This window comes from Dipodomys merriami, unplaced genomic scaffold, assembly GCF_024711535.1.
Source record: "Dipodomys merriami isolate MVZ:Mamm:240054 unplaced genomic scaffold, mDipMer1.0.p SCAF_13, whole genome shotgun sequence".
Taxonomy (NCBI): Eukaryota; Metazoa; Chordata; class Mammalia; order Rodentia; family Heteromyidae; genus Dipodomys; species Dipodomys merriami.
In genome coordinates, this window is record NW_027202604.1 from 32,804,780 (window position 1) to 32,828,158 (window position 23,379).

A 23,379-nucleotide genomic window follows, 5' to 3' on the forward strand; every position below is an offset into this window, starting at 1 on the left:
ATGATCTACTACTTCAGCCACAATCCCAGACCATTTTTGCTTTGATCATTGTTTTGCTCAGTCTCAACATTTTTTTGCCTGCAACTAGCCTTAAGGTGCAATCATCCAAGTCTTTCCAGACTTGGAAAAAATTTATATTAAGTGAAGTAAGCCAGGCCCAAAGAAACATAGGTCCCATGGTTTCCCTTATTTGCAATAACTAGTATGTCTGAGACAAGCAGAAAAGGTCAGATAAGGTGATGTTAGGGAAATGAACCCCAAGATAAGGATTCAAATGGTTTTTCTTTCTTGTGATTGTTTCTAACATATTATAAGATGATTTCTTTGTTGCTTTGTACGTCCCTCCCCCATGCTATAACTCCTGTTTTCACTATATTTGATGCTGGTATATTTTGGGGAAGGGAAGGGAAAGAACAAATTGTTTAACTATTGATACAGGTGGACCCATTGCAACAATGAGATGTACAAGATATATCGAAAAATGAACTTTACAACTTTGGCGGGGGGGCAGGGGGCAGATGGGAGGGCAAGGATGGGAAGGGGAAACAAAGGAGGAAGCAACAATGCTTGATAAGAAATGTACTCATTACCTTGCTCATGTAATTGTAACCCCTCTGTACGGTATTTTCACAATATAAAAACTTATTAATAATAACAAAAAGGAGCAATCATTCCTTATATGCCTTCTATGTACCTGGGATTATAGGTGCACACCACCATGCCCAGTTAATTTGTTGAGATGGGACTCTCCCTACTTGTGGGGAAGAAAGAGAGCTGGTATCTAATCCCTGTTTTGCTGGGATTACAGGCAGCCCTCACTTTACTCTTTTCAGACCTGTTTCCCTTCCTGAAAATATCTTACAGTGGAATCTAGCACACATCGCAACCACTCTGTTAAGGACTAATAAACTAATCTTTGTGGGTTCTTTGATTAAAAATGACTTTATAGCTAGAAGTGATCACTCCATGGCATTTTAAATGTGGTTATAAATAAAGTGGTTAAAAGTAGATTGGCACCACATCATTCCACACCCAGCTCTATGGGGACAACTGTTATATATGTATCAGTCCCAGCCTGAAATCTGTTTTTTTTTTCTCAGAACCAGTTAGTATTTGGCCAGTTTGTTCTAAGTCAGCCTGATTAAACAACAACAGGAAAGTGCTACTTGCTACCAATTTTGTCTAATTAAGCTAACTCTTTGGACAACCATCCATTGGTAAGGGGAATAAATATTTAAACCTGTTATATGCATAATTTCAGTTATATAGGAGGTAGGAAAAAAGTCCCTTGGCATGCTAATAATGTTGGATCCAAATGCTGTGGTTTAGCCTTATTAATTTATTTCTGAGGATGGAATATCTCCACCAAGGAAGGTGCGGCAACCTTTGCAGAGAGTTGACCGGCTTTCTGTTCTGTTTTCTCTTTGAATGTCAAGGCTGTCTGTCTCAATGCAATACACAGGAAGGAAATTGATCACTTAAGATCTAGAAGTAAGCCAAGGAAGTTATATATAAAAAAGGTTCTTCAATGCCCATATTCCTCTTGGGCACAGGGCAGTTAACCTATAGGTACCTCCATCATGTTATTGTGAAAATTTGATATTCTGGCTAAAACCTTTGAAAGTGGTAAATAAATATCTCACAAGTACTCAAGATTTAAAAAAAATAGTAAAAGTTTCTCATTTTTATTGCTTTGCCCAAGATTCAGGTAGGAAAAGACAAGAAAATGGAGACAAGGACTTGTTTTTCTTGTTAATTTAGCTGAGCTCTGTTGGCTCACAGCAGTAATTCTAACTACTCAGGAGGCTGAGATCTGAGGATCACAAATTCAAAGCCTGCCTGAGCAGGAAAGTCTGTGAGACTCTTAGCTCCAAGTAACCATCAGAAAACCAGAAGTGGTTCAAAGTGATAGAGTGCTAGCCTTGAGCAAAAAAAGCTCAGAGACAGTGCCCCCACCCAAGAGTTCAAGCCCCAGGGCTGACAATTATAAAAAAGGAAAAGAAGAAGAAGAAAAAAGAAAGTTCTCATTAAGTTGTAAACAGGGATCCCTGTAAAACTATTCTATATCAGAGAAAATTCAATAAAATTTGTTAAATGATAACCTGATCAGCTATTGGTGGTCATCGATTCAGGGGCAATGATACTAATATAGGCTTTATAAAAATATGTTCTTCAAACAAATGGAATGATACATCATTGAAGCAGTACAGTGTGCAAGAACATAAGCTCTTGAGGCCAGGACTTTGTCTACCTTCCTCTAAAATCCAGTGCTAGCAAAGTTCCTGGGATTACAGACATTCAACGAATGTTTTCAGATAAATATTGTAATGTAATACTTAGATCTCCTTTGATTATTTTTCCCATCCAGTTGAAAGAGAAACCTTCTCTTATTTATTGTTTTTTCCATATGAGATACCAGTGACTAGAAGTCAATTAATAATTTGCAGGTATAAGGTAGAGGATAGAAGACTTTATTTAATCCTTTTATTGGTCTGGACGATCATAATTGGTGTTTACATCTTTGAAATCTTACTTCTGCTCTGCTTAAATAGACCTAGACTCTTTTAGACTGGTGGATATCTGATTTGGCTGTTCAAGCAATTGGCAGGCTGTGCATAATGATGAATATACTAGTAAGCTGTACTTCCCCACTAACTACATCCCCCCCAAAAGCTCTGAAAGTCACACAGCTTTTGCCTCTTTAAATCTGACACCTAATATATTAGATAGTGGAGTGTTTTGTGCTTACCCTTAGCTCTTCTTTAGTTTAGGTGATTAAAAAAATGCCTGTTGCTGTCTGTATAGGCACTACGCTTCATTAACAGTGATTTATTTAGGAGTTTAGCAGAACTGGCACCAGGCAGCACACCAGTGGGCCAGGAGGGAGAGAAACGTGAGCTGGTTGCTAAGGAATCTTTCTTTCCTCCCCCTGTGGGAAGAGCCTCAAAGAGTTTGTAGAGATTACTTCCGGGTACCCAGAATGCATGGTGAAGAAGACAGCCAGCCTCCCATGCATGCCATTGCTCCTGTGGCCTCCTCTCGTGTCCTCTCCAAGGACTTTGCCCTTTGGCATGCTGTGGCCCTAGTACCTTTAGCATGCCAGTGTCAGATGATTCCCTGGCTTATCCATCTTGGCTCTCCACATTCAGCTTTTACTAATAGAATCCAATTGTACAGATTTTCCTCTCCTAGCCTTTCAACTCTGTATCTTCACTGTCACTTTACCAAAGAATAACTTGAGATGACCCAGGGTAAATGACTTGGCCAAGGTCTGTGGCAAAGTGGAAGAGCTGGTAATTAAACCTGGCTGGTGTGATTCTGCAGGCCAATGATCTCAAGCACTAAAAGGAAGCAAAGAAAGGTTTGTTTTACATGCAAGCTCTTTCGATTTTGTCAATTCTACGTGAGATATTACGTTGAGAAGATTTCTGGGACTGTCATTGGGCTAAACAAGGAAGAGTACCATCATCAATCAGTACTGGTTTCCATACAGGAGGAGGAGGAGGAAAAGGAGGAGGAGAGGAGACAAGTATTTTCCTGTCCTGATTTGTGATCTACATGTGTTCTTGTTTATAACAGAAGAAGAGTACAACAAATAGAATAACAGGCTCTTTAAAAAAGGATAAAATATCTGAAAAGCAGTTCAAATACAAGAGGAAAAGTGGATATTTTTTATATACTATGATTTCTGGTTATTTTACTAATAAGCCTACATGTAGGAGAATTTATGTTTAATGATTAGGAATCCAAACTGTAAAGTCGCACTGTGGTAATCATGGTTGGTTTTGTTTCTGTGTTTTGCTTTTGAAGATAGGGTCATATCAGAGCCTAGGCTGGCCTCAAACTCATAGTGCTCCTACTTTAGGCTCCCAGCTGCGGTGATTGCAGGCGTAGTCCACCACAAGAGGGGAGTGATCAAAATACTCTATATCTTAAGATGATGATTATTATATGACTGCTTACAGTTTTGAAATGCAATCAGACATGAATTTATATGTATGTGTATGTATGCACACATACTTATTCTGTAAAACGTACTTCAGTAATCTCAGTGAGAAATCAATCACAAGTAATGTCTTGCTTTCATACTTTATTTTATTTTATTTATTTATTTATTTTGGTCAGTCGTGGGGCCTGAACTCTGGGCCTAGGTGCTGTTCCTGAGCTCTTCAGCTCAAGGCTCATGCTCTACCACTTGAGCCACAGCACCACTTCTGGCTTTTTCTGCTTATGTGGTACTGAGGAATCGAACCCAGGGCCTCAGGCATGCAAGGCAAGCACTCTACCACTGAGCCACCTTCCCAGCCCCTTCTTGCTTTTATTATATACAACACTAACCAGGGGCAGTTTGCTAATCTAGAAAATAAAAATAATATTGTTGTCTACCTTGAAGTGTTATCTTAAAGATGATCTGCCTTAAGACATAATACAGAGACAACGACTCCATGGTAAGTGCTCTGTGAACACTATCATTTATCTTCCCCCAATAATTTTGTATCATGTTCTACCATTACATTGCCTCTGACACTTTCAAAGGTGCAGTTGCATATCTTTTATGTTGCACATTTGCTACTTAACATCCTAATGAACCCTCTCCATACATATAAGTTGTGTGTGTGTGTGTGTGTGTGTGTGTGTGTGTGTGTGTGTGTGTGTGTGTGTGTGGATGTGCAAGAAAATCACAGTTGGGTATAATGATTTTTTTCTATTTTCAGCTAAACTTAGAAGTTTTGAACCATTTTGGTTTTCCAACCAAAAATTTTAAAGTGTTCAGTATCTATATGAATACATGATACTTATGAAAGATGGTATATTCTGGGTACATTTTGATAAATTAAAAACATGCACTGTGGTAGAGAATGTAGAATGAATTTCTGATATATACTTAGCAATCTAATCAAATGAAGAAAAGATAATTAATTTCAAGAGAAAAAATAAGTGCTACAAAAGAAAAGCAACATGTTCTAGGACTCCACTGAAAAATTATTATTGGCCATGTTGCATGATATAACTAAGTTGGGGCAATAGTAATCCAAGTTATATGGATGTTTATCATTGGAAGTGATTGGGTAAGACATTATGATCCATAAAAGAAATAAATACTGTAGATGAGAAAAATAACCAAGAAATACTAGTATTATCATTTTTTTTAATGTCAGTATTTTACTGAGGCTGTGGCTCAATGGTAGATCTCATGCCTAGCAAACTTCAGACCCTGAGTTCAGACCCCACAGCTAAGAGATAGGGGAAGGAAAGGGAAGGGAAAGGAAGAGAAGGGAAGGGAAGGGGAGATGTCAGTATAGATATAAACTTCATAAAAGAGCTTTCCTCAGAGGAGGGAAGGTAAGTAAGTTATGATCACATGTAAAGTAAAAATTAAATGAAAAATTTAAGCTAGGGCTATAACTCATTACTTAGTACAGGCTATAGATAGAAAACGTGTTTGTGGCATAAGTTTAAATGTTCTGAAATAACTTCATACAGAAAATTTGGACATAATGTATCTGAAAAAATTTTGGTATATGAGGAACTGAAAATCTGAAAAATGATTGAAAATAGCAAATACTTACAGTGATGACAAAGTCACCATGACAGTTTTAACTAATTAAATATCTCTAGAATAAACAATCTTTTGGGGCTAGAAATGTGTTAAAGTTCAGGAATCTTAAGTGGCATTCTGGCCCAGCCCTCTTTAGCTGTTGAGGAAACTTGTCCAGTAAGAAAATAAGTCTTGAACTCAGTTATTCTGAATTTCAATCCAGTGATGTACTGAAGTATGGATATTGCTTCAGTAGCCAATTACAGAGTTCTATTATCAAAGTTTTATGAGAGGAAAATAAATTGAGAATTTGCAATATGTGTATTCTTGAAAACATTTCTACAAGATTCTTTTTCAAACTTAGTTTGTACAACTCTACTGTTTTTCAAATTAGACAAAAGACAGCCATAAAGAACTAAACTAATGAGCCTATAATGCCAACTACTCTGAGGTTCAAAGCCAGCCCAGGCAGGAAAGTCTGTAAAACTCTTATCTCCAATTAAGCAGCCAAAAAGCCAGCAGTGGAGCTGTGGCTCAAACAATGGTGTTAACCTTGAGCAAAAAGAAGCCCAGGGACAGTGCCTAGTCCCTGAGTTCAAAACCCCAGGACTGGCACAAATAAATAAATAAATAAAAGGCCTAAAATAATGAAATATTAGCTATCTAGGTTGTATGGTAAATTATTTTTGCCTGATGCAAATCTTACATTTCTGATTAGAAGAATCACAAGTTGTAGATGTTGTTTTGTTTAGAGCCCTTAAAAATGGGGTGGGTTAACTATTCATTGTTCTTAATATTCTCTTTAATGTGCTTTTAGTGGAAAGAGTTGAATTGAGCCACTGGGTAGATGAATAGGTTCTAAATAAGAAATTTCACCTTTGATAGGTATACCTCTTCTTAAGTATATTACCCAGACTCCTTACATCTTCTCTTCTTTTGCAAAACAAGTAACATTCATTTCTCATCTTTTCTACCTTGTGCTTGATTCTAAGACTTTAGTAAAGCTTGGAAATGATCACAGAGGAATAAAAATGTTTCTCCTTGTAGACAGCACAAAGTTCATAATAGGAGAATGTCTCATAAAATCATTCAATTGTCTAATAGGGCCTGAATTTTCAATGTCTGAGGAAAACTTTCAGGCCAGCTATTATATATAACCAGAAAGTGCATAAATAATCTGTACTATTCATTTTGTTGATAGCCTCACTCATGTGTTCCAAATTTTTTTACTACCCAGATGAGTTGGTGGTGTTCATGAACAAAGACCTTGACCTGGGACTTTTTATTTTGTATATAATTCTTTGAATGAGCACTAAATAAATACCTGTTGGCTGATTAAGCATTAAGACTTGACATTCTTCCTGTCTGAAGCCAGTTTTCTCTGTCATCTTCAGTTCTGTTCAATGCTCACCCACCATTGTGACTGACTGTACCCCTCATTAGCTAACTGTGCAGTTAGAAAATGCTCCACCAGACCACTGGGAACTGCTGCTGATCCTTTAAAAAAAAGACAGTACACTAAATAATAATTAGCAAGAAAACAAATGCTCATGTTATTCTTACACTTGGGGTAGAGGAACTTACAGCCCTCATGTCACAAAAAGCTTCTGAATTAACTCTGGGAAAAGAAGCTTTCCCACATCTCAGCTCCCAACCCCAGGCTATATTTTGCATTGCAAATATTGCCCAGACTCTGTAGGTTTGCTTACTGACAACCAGGTTTACCTCTGCAGAAGACAACATGCAAGACAGAGCAGGAGAGAGAAGAATCAGCACCAGAATGACATATCACATTTTAAAAGGCACATTGCCTTCAGAAAAGTTTCTTGTTGGGCACTGGTGGCCATCAGCTGTAATCCTAGATACTCTAGAGTCTGAGATCTGAGGATCATGGTTCTAAGCCAGCCTGAGGAGAAAAAAAATAACTAACAATCTTTTTCCAATTCACAAGCAAAAAACCAGAAGTGGAAATGTGACTCAAGTGGTAGGGCTCCAGCTAAAGAAAAGAGAGAGAAGGGAAAAGGGAGAGGAAGGAGAAGGGTAAGGATTCCTTGCTTTTAGGAAACATCAATTTGAATACTGTCATTGTGACTTTCTAAATGTTTGATCTTGGATATGTTTCATAGCCTTTCACAGTCAAATTTCCAAAAGCACAATCTTATAGAGGGTGGGGATACCTGAATCCTAGGGTTGTTAAATGAATGGAAAAGCCAAAAGTAGATCTCTAGACATGTAGCTCTCTAGAAATGTTAGCATCATTGTTCCATCATTGTTTAGTAATTGCCTTGTCTGATCATTCATTACTCTAGACGTCTCAAGTAGAAAGAACAAAGATCCTTTCCTTCATAACTACAAAATCAATTTGGCGAGGTACAAGGTGGTGGAAGAAGCTGAATTTGTAAACTATAGTAATAATTGTGCCTTTATAAAAACATGTCAATTGGCCTTTACAGCCCCTTAGGACTAAGAAAGATAATTGCTCATGATGGAATCTTCAACTTGCAGACAAGCAGACACATTCACAGAGATGAAATGGCTTTCCCAAAGCTAGATCATTAGTAGCAAAACCAGACAGAAAGAATTTATCATACCTAATTCCAAGTGTTTTTCTGCCTTGTCTTCCTGCTGTGAGACCTTGAAAAATGTGTGATAATATATTGGAAGAGTGCTTAATACGTGAAATGTAATTAACTTTTAACTAGAGGAGAAAAGCAGAGGGAAAGTAGATATTCTATGCTTCTGAACATGGAAGGTAATGCAAAACTCCATTCAGGGAGACGGTATTTATTCAAGGTCACTCGCCTGATGACAGGCTTTCCTTCTCTCCTCTTAGCCTTCAGAATCAAGTCGAAATTCTCTAATATGCTATTAAGGCTGATGGAGGACTCCACTCAGACTTAGCTTATGCCTACTTTTCCCTCACCCTTGACTCCTAGCCTCAGGCTATGCTAGGCTGTCATTAACAAAGACCACTGCATCATCTCTGTGCCAGTATCCATGCTCAGAGCCTTCCCTAAGTCACCACTGATGCTTAAACTCAGCATGGACAGACATTTGTTATTGTAGATCTTCTACAGATGCATCCTATGGCTGGAGAATGAGAAGATGGGAGCACTCTTGACATCATCTTATAGCCCTATCACCTGATCACTCCCTAAGCTCACATATACTCACTTGTTATTTTTCCTTTTGTCACCCAACCTTTCTCTGTGTGTTCTTTATTCTTGAAGGCAGAGTTCAAGGAGCCCCTCTGGAATGCTTTCTTGAAGTGCCTTCCCCTACCCCAGCTCCCAGCCCTGAGGTCCAAGATAATTTTTGCTTTTTTAGTACCTTGTCCTTAATAGGTTTATTACACACTTGGCACTGAATAACAATGACGGACTTGTTTATCTCTCTCACCAACTAAACTGTGAGCTCACTGAGGACAAGGCCCATACCCCTCTGCACACCCCAACACTTAGCACTGCTCCTATCATGTGATAAATAGACACTGTCTTGTTGAGCTGTGCTGTTTGAATACCAGCAGAATTCTAATTGAGCAGAGCACAGAAACAGATTCATAAATATGTATATATACATATGTGCATACATACATGTATACATGTCTGCATGTATATATACACAAAAACATATTTGTATGTATATATGGAGAAAGTTTTCCATGAACAGATATATACATATAGATAGATAGATAGATAGATAGATAGATAGATAGATAGATAGATAGATAGACAGACAGACAGACAGACAGACAGACAGACAGACAGATAGATAGATAGATAGATAGATAGATAGATAGATAGATAGATAGATAGATAGATAGATAGATAGATAGATAGGTAGATAGATAGATATAGAGATAGATATATGTCCAGGCCTTCCCCCCATATATTCCTGGAATCCAAGGCTCTCAATTGGAAACTGGATCATGTTTCTTTTCCCAAGCTTAATGTATAGGGATCTTTTCATTAAGATTACGTGTGTCTGAGTGGTTAGAAGGTTAGAAGAAGTTCTGTTCTGTGTAGGAATGTGCCCCCGAAATAATCTTATGCAGTTCTCAGTTATTCATTTCTTTCTTGTTCACAGAAGAGCAAATACATTCTGTTCCATTGTGTGGCTTCCTGGTGAGGATTTATGAGTCTTGAGCAAGATCTGAAAGTTAGTGCTGAGTATACTACCTTAGCGACAGCCACCACCCAATAAAGTAGAGATGATGACTCGAAGCTGTGGGGGTGATCTATTGCCGCCATAACTCGTGGCTCATCTTGTACCTTCCTGGATCTCTGGCGGGGAAAACAGAAATGATAAAACCATATTCTTCACCACAGTCCCACATGAGGTTCATGAATCCTCACATCCTTTCTGAACTCCTGTGCCTTTTCTGAACAGACCACTGCCCAAAAACCCCACTATTTCTGATCAGAGAGGGTAAATCTCACATTCCCAAATGCCAATAAATGTCTGTAGAACTCTTGAATGTCCCATCCTTATAAATCCACTGCTCTTCACAGAGAGAGAACTGTAAATAGTATCATATCATGAAGTGCATCATATAATTGGATACATTTCCAAAACAAATTTTAATTGCGTTGAGAAACTGCCTCACGTTGTAGATCAATCCGCAGATCCAAGATGACATTACCCTCACAAAATTAATTATTAATACCCTGATCATTTGCTTAAGACATTAATAGTTTTCATTGATCAGCACATCCTGTTTATCTAAAATGGCCTAATCACTGTGCATGTCAGAAGAGTATCTGAACATGGCCAATTAGGGATGCCATCGGCTTTCAGGCAGCCACGTCAGCAGATCAGAGGTTAAGGGTGTCTTTTGTCTTCATAACGGATTAAGTCTGGCTTTATCACAGGCTGAGCTATTAAAGGGCATGAAATAAAGGCTAGTTTCCTAATGATGCCACTTTACTTTCTGTTGGCTCTTGGTAGACATAAAGGCTTCTCACTGGCCATGTGGACACATTAATGCTAAAAGCCCTCACTTAAACCACGTTGTGTTTATCCATGTCTTCTGATCAGACTGGCATTTGCTCCCAGTATTTTGCTCAAAAGAAAAAGCGAGACAAGAGAGAATACACCTATATATGAGCTTACATATACTAGATTTCCCTCATTATATATAGATGTGTAGAAAATAATTGCATTGTACACTCTAAATACACATGAGTTCTTTCACTTAATTACTAACGTCAATTATTTTAAAACAAAGACTAAGAGTTATCAGGTTTGTGGTAAGAGTATGATCTGGTAATATGCGGGGTTCGAATGTTTTCAAAGCTATTTCTTATTCTTAATTAACCAAGAAGTTTTCCTCCAAACACACTTGAGGAAGAGGCAGGGAAAGATGCCATGCCTGGGATGTAGTTTCTGCCTGAGTTGCATACAGAATGCCAGTCTCCTGACCCATTAAGGATTTTTGCTTGACTTGCTTATTTAATGGATTGATGAATAGGCAGATTCCTGCTCAACTTTCAGACCCCAGAGGGAACATATCTCATGGAGATAGACAGACAGATACATACATACATACATAGATGCATAGATACATACACACATGCATGCATGCACACATACAATAGATGCACAGATACATAGATAGATATATAAATACATAGATGAATGATAGATGATAGGTAGATAATAGATAGATAATAGATAATTATGTATATAGATTGATAGATAAGTGATAGACACATAGATAATAGATAATCAACCAGAGATAATAAACCTATTGATAGATAAATGATAGACACATATACAGATCGACAGGTAGATAGGTAAATAGATATATACATTACATACATATATATATACATACATATATACATACCTAAACAGACAGATGGACACAAAGTGGTGCTGGGGTGAAACCCAGATGTTATACATGCTGAGCTCCTTCTCCAGCAGTAATGGCACATTATCCTGCAGTTAGGTGGATGGCTAAGCATAGCTCCTCCCTGGAACGTGAGCTGTTACTGTGTTCACCCGGATGGGTGCCCCTGAAGCAGAGGACTTCCACACGTGCATGTGTGCATGGCTGGCTGCAGGCTGATGGGGGAAGGTTTGGCCGATGAGAGGAAGCTTGGTGACTTTTCTGCTTTACTAAGGCCAGGTTACCAGCCTGCAACCCGGGAGAGCAATCTGCCTATGTTTTCATCACACTGTGTTTCAAAAGTATTTGAAGCTGACCTGCAATATTTAAAGCTTGTAGGGTTGCTCCGAGTGTAGTGCTCTTTCATTGTTGCATTGCGTTCACTGGAGTGTAGGCCCTGTTCTTCCAGGATCTGTCTGTGCTCTCTAGAGCCTCCATGTCTGCCCGCCCACCTTGCTCATTTGGCTACAAGATTTGTAACTCCTGTACACTGAAAAGTAGCCTTCTTTCCTACAGAATCCCCCTGTTTTAAGATTCTTGGGTAATGGGAGCACTGCTGTTCTTCACTGATTTGGGCTCTTCCAGAGGAACCCAGTTCATAGGATTTCTTAAGTGGGCCCTGGAATTATGCATTTTAATGATATTTTGGGTAAGTTCAGTTTCCTTTGCTAGAACAAAATGCCTGAAGCTGGGCTACTTATGAAGTCTAAAAAGGTTTGTTTAGCTTGTAGTTTTGAAGGCTGAAAGGTGACACATTATAGTGTAAGCTCTGGCCTGGGCCTCTTGGTAAACCATGGGAGGAATGCATACAGAGCACTGAGGGAGATCCAAAGAGGAGTCAGGACTGAGCTGTCTCCTGGCAATTCACTCACAGGTTGCATGAGACCTAGGCCGGTCCCTTCCAAGGGCAGGACTGTCCAGGATTTAATGACCTCCTATTAAATGACTCTTAAAGGTTCCACCCCTTCCCACTCCAACACATTATGGCCCACGTTCTAGCATGTGCATGTTTGGAAGGCACAATCAAGTCACATCTAAGCCATAGAACCTATAAAAATAAACCATAGAGGAATTAAAAGAAGATGCTCATCTGCTTTATAGCTTAACAAGATTTTTATTCTTCAAACATACTTTCCTACCAGTGAATTTTACTTACATTCCAATGAAGATAAACTTGCAGTGACGATAAGGAAAAATATTCCCCAATCTATGGTAACGTCTCTGTTTCTCCCCCACAGATTAAAGGTTGTACTTTAAAAGAGGCACCGATTCCCTTCACCTGTTATTGGACTTGCAATCACTCTGACCTCGGAAGCTGAAGATGAGGTTACCATGGGAACTGCTGGTACTGCAATCCTTCATGTTGTGCCTCGCAGGTAGAGTGTCATTTCAAAACTTTTTTTTTTTGATTTAAAAATGCCACGGTATTTCACACTAATTCAAAAGTGGGCCTTCGCTTTAGATGGCAGTGATAAAATCATAAGAGCGTGGGTTGCTCTGAGTAGCGTTTGCTGACAACGTTGAATGTGCCTGCCCCAGTGGGCTTTCTCTGGCTCTTTTCCTGGCGGTGTAGCCAGAGAGAGAGACACTAATGTTTTGCCTGTCTATCTGATCCTTTTAGAATCGTTTGAGCCATCATTTAGTTTGAAAGTTGTTGTTGTTGTTGTTGCTTTTTCTCATCTCAGGGCTCAATTGCACAGAGCTATTGGATAATAAAACTGGTCATCTAGTTTGCAGTGCTGCCTACTTCGGTGTTAGTGGAGAGAAGTTTATCTGAGAAGCCCTTTCACTGTCTTTGTGGAGATTGTCCCAACTTTTGGTAGACTTTCTCTTTTTCAGTCCAGTGCACTTGTAATTTTGGAGGAACAAGAAAGCAAAGGGACAAGAGGTGTTTTGGGTTTTGATTTTGGTTTTGTTTTGTTTTATTTTTCACCATCTACTCATGGTCAACTCATGGAAAAAAGAGCTTTAAAAGGTTCCGACAAGCCGTCTATCATTCTGTTTCCTGGGGGGATGTCAGCCTGGTGCTGGACAAGTATAATTCAAGTGCTGATCATCAGAAGTCCAGTTTGTCCTGGAGTTGGTTCTCACATTGGAATGCTATATATCTTTCCAGGTCTTCTCAAAACTGAATCTAGTTGACCTATTTTATTACTCATAGTATCAAGTCAAAGAGACATACCTAAAAATAGGTACATTTTTTAACCACATAATACAAGTATGACTTTTGGAATCACTTTGCTTTGATTGTGAATTTATTAAGATATTACCCAGTGCCTTGAAATGAGCCAGCTGTGTATTTTGACCTGTGAATATAATACCATGCCAGACAGACATAGTGACTGCTGATATAGGTCCCTGTTAGCTTAGTTCTTAAGAAGCTGATAGCTTGTCATGGCAGACTATTTGCAATTATTATAAAATCAAAGTTAATAATGATAGTGCTAATATATATATATATGTTAGCACTATTTTATATATATATATACATATATATATATATATATATATATATATGTCAACTCTCCATGTCACCATGTCAGGTACTATGATTAGCACTTCATACAGTTAAATTCATGACAATTTCCCATGACTCCAAGGTGGTATTTGCGACTCATGTTTCTTCTAGTCACTATTTATATTATGGAAGCATCAAGAAATTAAGAAACTACCTCAATGTCACAACGCCTCTAAGGAGGAAAGCTGGAACTCAAACTCAAGCTTGCACTTGTGATTCTGATCCCGGAGCAATCTTTTAGCTGTGCCATCCATGTAGGTAGTAGGCAAGTTCATGTTGGTGATTTGGATTTTCATTCTTTCTTTGCTTATCTCCATGGAACCTGCCATTCACTGTAAAAATCTGTTGATACATGACCTTCAAATTATTTGCCTTGATTGATTGAATAGACAACACACTCACTATGCCATGATTGTGAACATCCTGGCATCTCTTTTAAAAATGTTATTTATCTTCTTCTCTCCAGAATTTATATCCCTCTTCCCATAAAATGTCCTAGATTTTATTTCTTGGATGATTTTCTCCTGTCCCTGACCCTATAAAGAACTCACCTGAGGATTTGTAATTTTAATTTCTCACAATGTTTATGGTATAAAAATGGTTTTCATAGAGTAATCCAATTGTCCAGTATTTGCCTACAGTAATGTGTGTATTAAACCTTGTCTGCTTGAATAGATCTCAAGAAATTAAAGGGTAGAAAATCAAGAGCACCATTCATCTCTTTTGTTTTGTAAAATTTAGAATTCCAATTTAAGACTGTACTTCTATCCTTTTTTTTTACTAAGCTGTTTGTAGGGAATTGGTGTGTTAGATGTTTAGGGAGAACTGTTTTACATGATATTATTATTCTCTCATCATATGGCTCTTTGGGTGTAGGTAAAGTCAAGCCTTAATTAATGTTTTTGTTTTCTTGCTATGTGTCTTGATTTTATTCATTTCCATAACATTTAACACTATGAATTTTGAACAGATTTGGTTAACTGCTCATTTTCTTCTTTTTTTGTATGTCATCCACAATTTTTCTATACTCCTTTGGTCTTGTATTGCTTGGTGAGTTTCTTAAAGACATTACTTACTATTATATCATAATTGTTGCCTCTCAAATATTTCTTTCCCTGGTTATTTTCCTCAAATAACATGGAAGATTCAAACATATAAACAGGGATGCATCTTTTAAGGTCTAATAATTATTAGAGAGAATTGCTAACCCATATTTGTTATAACCAGAGATGTTATTCTCTTTTACAGATGTGCAAGATTTTTTTCTCTAGCACTTTTTTAAAAGAATACTAGTGCCAGTAATCCAAACTTTCATCCACAAAAAAAAAAAACTAATTAAGGCTTGACTAATTTGCTTCTTAAGTGATTTAAACCTGGATTCACAATACTAATTACCAAAAAGGGCAAGAAAGTCAGCACATGAGTGAAACATTCTGAAAGATATAAAATTATACAATACAATGGTCATGACTGTCAAAAGTTAGAGAAAAATAGGTCCCACAAAGGTATGCACCAGTGTCCAGTGTAAATTTTGTGTGACCAGTTCCCAGTGTTTTGAGAAACTTTTTATGCATAATCTCTCTCTCTCAATCTCTCTCTCTCTCCCTCTCCCTCTCCCTCTCCCTCTCCCTCCCTCCCTCCCTCCCTCCCTCCCTCCCTCCCTCCCTCCCTCCCTCTCTCTCTCTCTCTCTCTCTCTCTCTCTCTCTCTCTCTCTCTCTCTCTCTCTCTCTCTCTCTCTCTCTCTCTCTCTCTCTCTCTCTCTCTCTCTCTCTCTCTCGGTTGGTCATGGGGCCTGGGTGCTATCCCTCAGCTCTTCAGCTCAAGGTGAACATTCTACCACTTGAGCCACAGTGCCACTTCTGGTTTTCTGATGGTTAATTGGAGAAAAGAGTCTCATGGAATTTCCTGCCTGGGCTGTCTTTGAACTGTGGTCCTCAGATCTCAGCCACCTGAGTGGCTTGGATTATAGATGTGACTGCCTGGTGCCCAGCCTCATTTTTTTTAACATTGACATAGTAGTAACAAATGAAAATAATGGCTTCTACATAGCAAACCAAAGTGGCCTCATGATTTGTGAGGAGATGCCATATACACTCGGACCATAGGGCCTTTGCATTGACCTTTTGTTTTTCAAGAAGTTCTTCCCTTAAGCGCTCTCTGTGATGCACCCCCTAAATTCTTTAGGGATCTCTCCCATATCACCTCATTGGTGATGTGTTTTCTAAACACTGTAAATTAATTAAATCAATGGCATTGCCTTTCTCTGATGTAGCCTACTCCTTTCCCTACTGCTCAATTTTTCTTCAGAGTTCTTTTAAACCAATATCTGAATGGTAAGCTATTTTGCTCAATTGTTCTTTAGTTCTCTACTATATCCCCTGCATTTAGATGCTGCCTGTGCTATTCATAGGAATCAAATGAGTGAATATCCCATGATGACCATGGTTGAGAAACAGAGCTCATATCTCTCACATTGTGCTGTGGACATCATGTCATCTGGACTTATCTTTATGCTTAACTAGTATTAAGAGCCACTGAGGAGATGAATCTATTTGATATGGGCTAGGTTGGAAATGCTTCCCGAGGCTCATGTGTTGAAAGCTGGACCCGAAGGACAGCAGTGCTCAGAGGTGGGGTTAATGGAGGAGAAGAGAGTTTGAAAAGTCTAGCCATTTATGAAATCATAGCTTAATGGGCCCAACGAAAGCAGTAGAAACTTGAGAATGTTGGAGATCGTAATGGGTCATGACCTGGGAATATGTTCTCCTGGTCTCTTGGTCTCTCTGACTCTCTCTGCCTCACCCTCTCGCTCTCTCCCCTTCTCTCTCTCCCTCTCCTTCTCTCTCTCCCTTTGTCTCTCTCCCTCTCTCTCCCTCTCTCTCACCCTCTATCTCTCTCTGTCTCCCTCTGTCTCTCTCTTTCTCCCTCTCCCTCTCCCTCTCTCTCCCTCTTTCTCTCCTGTTTCTCCCTCTCTCCCTTTTTCTCTTTCTCCTTTCTTCCTCTCTCATTCTCTCTCTCCTTCTCCCTCTCTTCCTCTCCCTCTCTCTATCCCTCTCTTTCATTGTATCTCTCCCTCTCTCCCTTTCTTCTTCCTCTTTTCTTCCTCTCTTTCCCTTTCTCTCTCCCTATCCCTCTCTTCCTCTCCCTCCTTCCCTTCCCCCCTTCCTCTTCACTGCAATGAAGTGACCTTCATAGTACTACCTCAGCACAGACTGAAAAGCAACCAGTCCAAATAACCATGGACTGAAAACTCATAAAGTGGGAGCCCAAGCTTTTTAACTCTGCATTGATTTTTGTCAGCTAAGTTTTTGTTGCCATGAGAAAGCTGACTACCATGTCACGACATTTTCTATAGTAGGCTTCAATGTGTAAATTATTTAAATGGGCCAGGATGGCTGGATACAGATTAGGCACTCTCACTACCATAGTTCCTCTTTCATGTTTATCTTGTACCCAGTGGTGAAGGTAGAATTTTCTCCCTCTGTGTTTCCCTGCCCTATGCTGTTCTCTGACATCACAAGCACCAGAAGCTATAACAGACTGGCCATCTTCTTGGTAGCAATCCTTAGCCAATATGAATATGAATGGATGGTTCATGACACAGTCTTCTGTTATTTGTGAACTAAATTCTTTGGCACATTTTGTTTTGGTAGTTTCTTAGAGACCTCTAGGAGGACTGAAGCTCAAAACCTCACCACAGTTTCTGCTCCTTTTTTCTTCTTTATTCTTACCTCCTGGGATTGCATTCTAGATTGACTACTCCAAAATCCTTCTCTCTGGTTCTGCTTTAGGAAGAGTAAATACCAAGAAGAAGATGCATATATCAATTAATAGCAGAGAGACATCTAGTATTGGACATGTCATTAATTAGGGGGAAAACAGAAAGTACATACAGCCGTGACACAGGTTTTTAAAGAACTTAACTAATGCATAACAGAGATTACTGAAGAACTATGCAGCTAAACCCTGCATGTGTGAGTATGTGTGTACTTACATCATTATCTGCACATGTGTCACTATATAGGAACAGCTGTAAATATCTTGGTCCTACAACCAGGTAGCTTTATTCTTTTTACTGTTTGCTAGTTTTATTATCAGGCAGATGTTGGGGGAGTCTCGGCCTCTCTGCAATTCAGTTTCTACCTCTGTAGGACGTGGGAGTAGAACAGATGGTCTCAAACAACGCTTTCTACTCTAGAAATTTACAACTCTTGCCGACCACGCGGTTTGAGAGGCAGATACGTATGCTGATAGGGTTAGAGCTAAGTTGGGAATTTTATTCACCTAATAGGAAATTTCACACGGGTCATATGTTTTTGCCATGTGTTCCCAATTCTGTTCACACTGGCAGAATCTGAAAGAAAGGAGAAAATGGCTGGTCCATATGTTCATACCCCGCAAGAAGCGAGAAGACATTTAAAAACCCTGTGCTGTGGAGTGCCAAAGAGATCTGCTTAGTGCATTTGCGGTTGATCTTGGTTTCCAGAAGGCCACATTTATTCCCCTGTAAGTGGGGGACTGTGCAGAGCACCTTCATCAATTATTGCTTTGTGAGAAACAGTCTTGTCTCTAAACATAAGCGTTTTGTTGATTTGCTCACACAAACAAAAAGGATCTCTGCTGACAGTTATGTGGGAGGGGCAGTATCTGAGTGGAGAAAGGACCTGTGTAATTCAGAGCAGATCTATTCAGAGAATTGAGCGGGAAGAGCCCTGCATGGCAAGTGTCCATCACAGGAATGTGGCATGAATGTATGGTAGGAATAAAAAGAAAAAAAGCAAGCCAGTGTAGATGCTGGTAGTTCACGCCTATAATCCTAGCTATTCAGTAGGCTGAGATCTGAGGATTGCAGTTTGAAGCCAGCAGGGGAAGAAAAGTCTATGAGATTCTTACCTCCAATCAATCATCACTTGAGGTCTGGCTCCAGTGGCAGAGTACTAGCCTTGAATGAAAAGCTTAGGACAGCGGCCGCAGCAGACCTGCAAACAAAGCACATAGAAAAAGTGCTCCATGGGCTCTGAGAAAACGCTTTAGAAGCAGAGATACTTTAGTGTACACCTGTCACTTAATCTATGTGGGAGGCTGAAATTGGGAGGATCCCAGTTCTAGCAGAGCCCAGGCATAAATGTGCATGCAACACCCGGTCAACATAGGTAGGCTGCACATGCAGTGGGCACGGCCTGTCATCCCAGTTACAAAGGGAAGATCACAGTCCTGACTCACAGTGCTTGCTCAGGCAGAAAGTGAGACCCTCTCTTTAAAAAAATAACCATCCAACCAACAACAGCAATGAACACAGGGCTGGAGCTATGGATCATCATGAGTGTGTTTACCTATCAACGGACATGAGTTCAAACACCAGTATTACAAGAAAGGAAGGAAGGAAGGAAGGAAGGAAGGAAGGAAGGAAGGAAGAAAGAAGAAAGAAAGAAAGAAAGAAAGAAAGAAAGAAAGAAAGAAAGAAAAGAAAGAAAGAAAGAAAGAAAGAAAGAAGGAAAGGAAGAAAGGAAGGAAGGAAGGAAGGAAGGAAGGAAGGAAGGAAGGAAGGAAGGAGGAAGGAAGGAAGGAAGGAAGGAAGAAAGGAAAGAAAGAAAGAAAGAAAGAAAGAAAGAAAGAAAGAAAGAAAGAAAGAAAGAAAGAAAGAAAGAAAAGAAAGAAAGAAAGAAAGCCAGTATCACAAGCTTGAACTAGGCGATCCACAATTTCGCCTCTTCTAGTTTCCAGGGCATGAATTAGGAATTCCCAGAATGTTGTTGGCATTCACAATAGGCTCTAATGAGCACGACTTTTCTATTTGCTCCAAACATTCCAGTAAGGAAACATTCTTCAATATTTTCCTTTCTTCACCCGTGCCTGTGTATCCCACCAGGCTAAGAAAGTGCACTGGAGTTAGTTTTGAGGCTTGACTTTACAACCCAGCCAGGAACAATATTTCAATTTCCCAGACTTTTATATTTTCCCAGCATAGAAAAACAAGCAGCATTCAAATGATTCATAATCCTAGACAGATATTAAACCTGGTGCTGCCTTTGTTCTTGCAAAAAGTAACATATTTAATTAAGATCAAAAGGAGTGGAGTAAATGTCGATTTTCATTTAGTTACTACAAAGCACAGACTTACATTGACCTCTTATTTGATTGTTTTACTTTCTAGAGAAACAGGCTTGTCAGTGCATTTACAATCATGTTGACTGAAGCCTATGCAAGTATTTCCTGTTTGCTCTGCATTTTCTCATAACTATGGCCATGAAATGATGCCTAAGTTGTAGAAACACTTAGCTAAAACAAGAGTAAGTAGCAACATTAAAAAACGAACAATAACTCCAGTAATAAAATTCTGGAAAAGTACAAAGCAAGTATGCCCAGAAAATACTAATAGCAAATAGTAAACTTCTTAATATTAATTGACATTTTTGAGTATTTTCAGAATGGAGACATATTAATCAGCATTAAATATGTTGAGGTAAGTAGAAAAAGCCAGAAGTGATTTTATGTCCCTGTAGGCAAGGATATATGATAACAAACATGTAATCCAAAAGTTATTTGAAATATTCACTTAAAACCTCTGCTAAAGCAAATCATTAATGGCTTCATTGGATATTGTCAACCAAGCTAGGTCTTTTAATTATAACTAACAAGGATTATGGATACCATCTAGGATATATCTAATATAGAAGAAAGTGTGGGAATTCTGATTAATAGAACAAATTAGGAAAAGGAGAGAGCAGAGATAAGTAAGAAGCTAAGTGTTGCATGTTCTTAATATCAACTTATTGATAACTCTCATTGAAATATGAGATCAAGGGTTGCCCCGTGCTTGACGTTAGACCATGACTAGACTCCTTAAGACACAACAGAACCGTTGGTTAAGAATGTAGATTCTGCTGGGCTCCAGTGACTTAGGCCTGTAATCGTAACTACTCAAGGAGGCTGAGAGCTGATGATTATGATTCAAAGTCAGACCAGGCAGGAAAATCCATGAGATTCTTGTCTCTAATTAACCACCCAAAAGCCAGAAATGAAGATGTGACTCAAGAGACAGAGCACTGAATTTGGGAGACAACTCAAAGGGAGACTTCCCAAGTCCTTAGTTCAGGCTCTAGTCCTAGCACAACAATAAGGAGGAGGAGGAGGAGGGGGGAGGGAGAGGGGGAGGGGGAGGGAGGGGGAGGGGGAGGGAGAAGATGGAGAAGGAGGAGGAGGGAGAGGGAGGAGGAGGAGGAGGGAGAGGGAGGAGAAGAAGAGTAGTGGGTTCTGCAATTAGACAAGTTTGTTCCTTCTTTGCTCTGTAATTCCCTATGTTAAGAGTTGATTTGTTTTGTTGTCTTGCTCAGCTTTGCTTGTCAATTGTAAAATGGACAAAATATTTTTGCTTACCTGTTTTGCATGTCTGTAAGCACTTGATTATGCTGGTTTATCCTTGGTATAGTGTCCAATAATTAGCAAATTTGAACATGAACTGGGATTCATTGCATTCTTTAACATATGTTGGAGAATTTTCCAGTGCTATTCTCTAAGAATGTAATTGGGTTCTAAATTACACAAGGCTTCTGGTGATGGTGGTAGTACTGGTAATACGATGATGAAATCATTGTCTTCAGTATGATATTTATTACCATATATTCATTGTAGAAAATAGGAGGTTTCACTATGATATCGTAGATGTAAGCCTTGTAGTTGGATCATATTTTCCCTCCTCATGTTCTCTGGTTTTCCACAGGTTTCCTTCATCTTCCCAGATAGTCTTCCTCATCAATAACAAAACATTTATTTATTGACTTAAACAGTTTTACTGAATTTGAGATCATTTGAATAATAAATCCATAAGCAGTGACAAAATGCAGTTGATAATTTCTTTTCCCTATCTTAAACATCACTAAATAGATCAAGGAGCTAGAATCATAAGGGAAATACAGGAAATCTAGAGCATCAACTTCAAATTTGGCTGTATCTACTTAGATAAATATTGCATTAAAATTCAAGTTTATGTGTAAATATCACAGCCCCAGGGAGAAGAATAGTCTCAAGGAAAGGGTCGAAGAATTCTGCTGCAGAGTAGAAAGGAAAATAGGGGAATTCATTTTCACTTGGCAATTTCTATTTTGCAAAAGATCACTTGTGTGCAAATCACATTCACGGGACTTATCAGTATTTCATAACTTCTCAGCAAAACTCTGCAAAGACTATTACACTGGGTTCTGGCAAAAAAATAAAGGTTGACCTTGACAAATATTGATACATTTTTATTATTTACTCTTTTGCTCAAAAGATGGGGGATTTATTTTGGCTTTGCTTCATTCTTTGACTTCATCATTATTCCCAGGAGGTAAAGGGGCATGATATATATTTTTCCCCCTATGGGCAAGATTTTGTTAGAAAAGTTCACCCTCTCCCTTGAAGAAGGCCAGAAAAGAGTGCATATAAAGCACATGCCTTTATATGATTGTGTTAGTTTAGTGAGTTTTAAACAAATATATTAAAACTTTATTCATTTCAACTCAGAGGGAGGTAAACAGTTGGAGTTTGGAGGTGTGTTTAAAGACAATTTCATTAGCTTGAAATCTGTATTCTGAGCTAAGTTATAATTAGACTGAGAAAGCAAAGGAGGGAAAGAAGGAGGGAGAAAGAACATGAGGGAGTTAGGTCAGAAGGAGAGGTAATGAATATTACCGCAGGGGGTGGAGAGAAAAACAAGAGCAGGGAAATGAAATGTTAGAATTTAGGGGAGGGATGTCTCCTTGGAGAGACGGTAGAAATCACATACTGTAGTTACATAGAAGAAATAAAACAATTTAGGGATATAAAAAGTACAGTTTAATCTGGCTTCTTCTCCTGCCAGGTAGTGAATCACGAAATGGGGAAGAGGTAGATGGCAAAGCTGAGCCGGTGGAGCTGAGACAGGAACAGAGGGGCTTACTTTATATACAGACTAGGATAACACAAAAGCCCTACAGAGTTGCAGTGGGGAAACTTGGCAAGGTGAGGATCCTGTGATACAGGAAAAGGGACCTGGAAGAGCCACTTATGACACTGGATTTCCTCCCTGTGTGTCAGGTTTACCTGAGTTGTCTGACATTTGTTTCCATTCCAACAAGAGGAATAGATTTCTAGGGATGTATTTCCTGCACTACCTTTTGGTAGTCACATATGCAGAAGCAATAGGGCCAAAAGCAGGGAGTTCACTATTTTTCTCCATTTTCCATTAAATAGTTTAAGTAGTATTTGAATTTTCTTTCCTTCCTTCCTTCCCTTCTTCTTTCCTTTCTTTGTCTTTCCTTGATTTATTCCTTTCCTTCTCCTTCCTTCCTAACTTCCTCTCTCTTTTTCTTTCTGTTTCCTTCCTTCCTTTCTGTTTCCTTCCTTCCTTTTTTTTCTTCCTTTCCTCGTTATTTACTTTCTCTCTCTCCCTTTTTTTCATCCTTCCCTCTCTT

General features: G+C 38.9%; 1 protein-coding gene across 5 annotated transcripts in view; it reads left to right on the top strand.

The window, feature by feature from the left end:
- Cntn4 (contactin 4) overlaps positions 1-23,379 on the top strand; it is a 793,681-nt gene that overhangs the window by 362,411 nt on the left and 407,891 nt on the right. For all 5 annotated transcript variants that reach the window (XM_070018985.1, XM_070018989.1, XM_070018986.1 and 2 more), the window contains one exon: positions 12,668-12,805. In XM_070018985.1, the coding sequence (XP_069875086.1) occupies positions 12,751-12,805 (55 nt within the window). In that variant the 5' untranslated portion in view covers positions 12,668-12,750. The remainder of the gene's footprint in view (positions 1-12,667; positions 12,806-23,379) is intronic.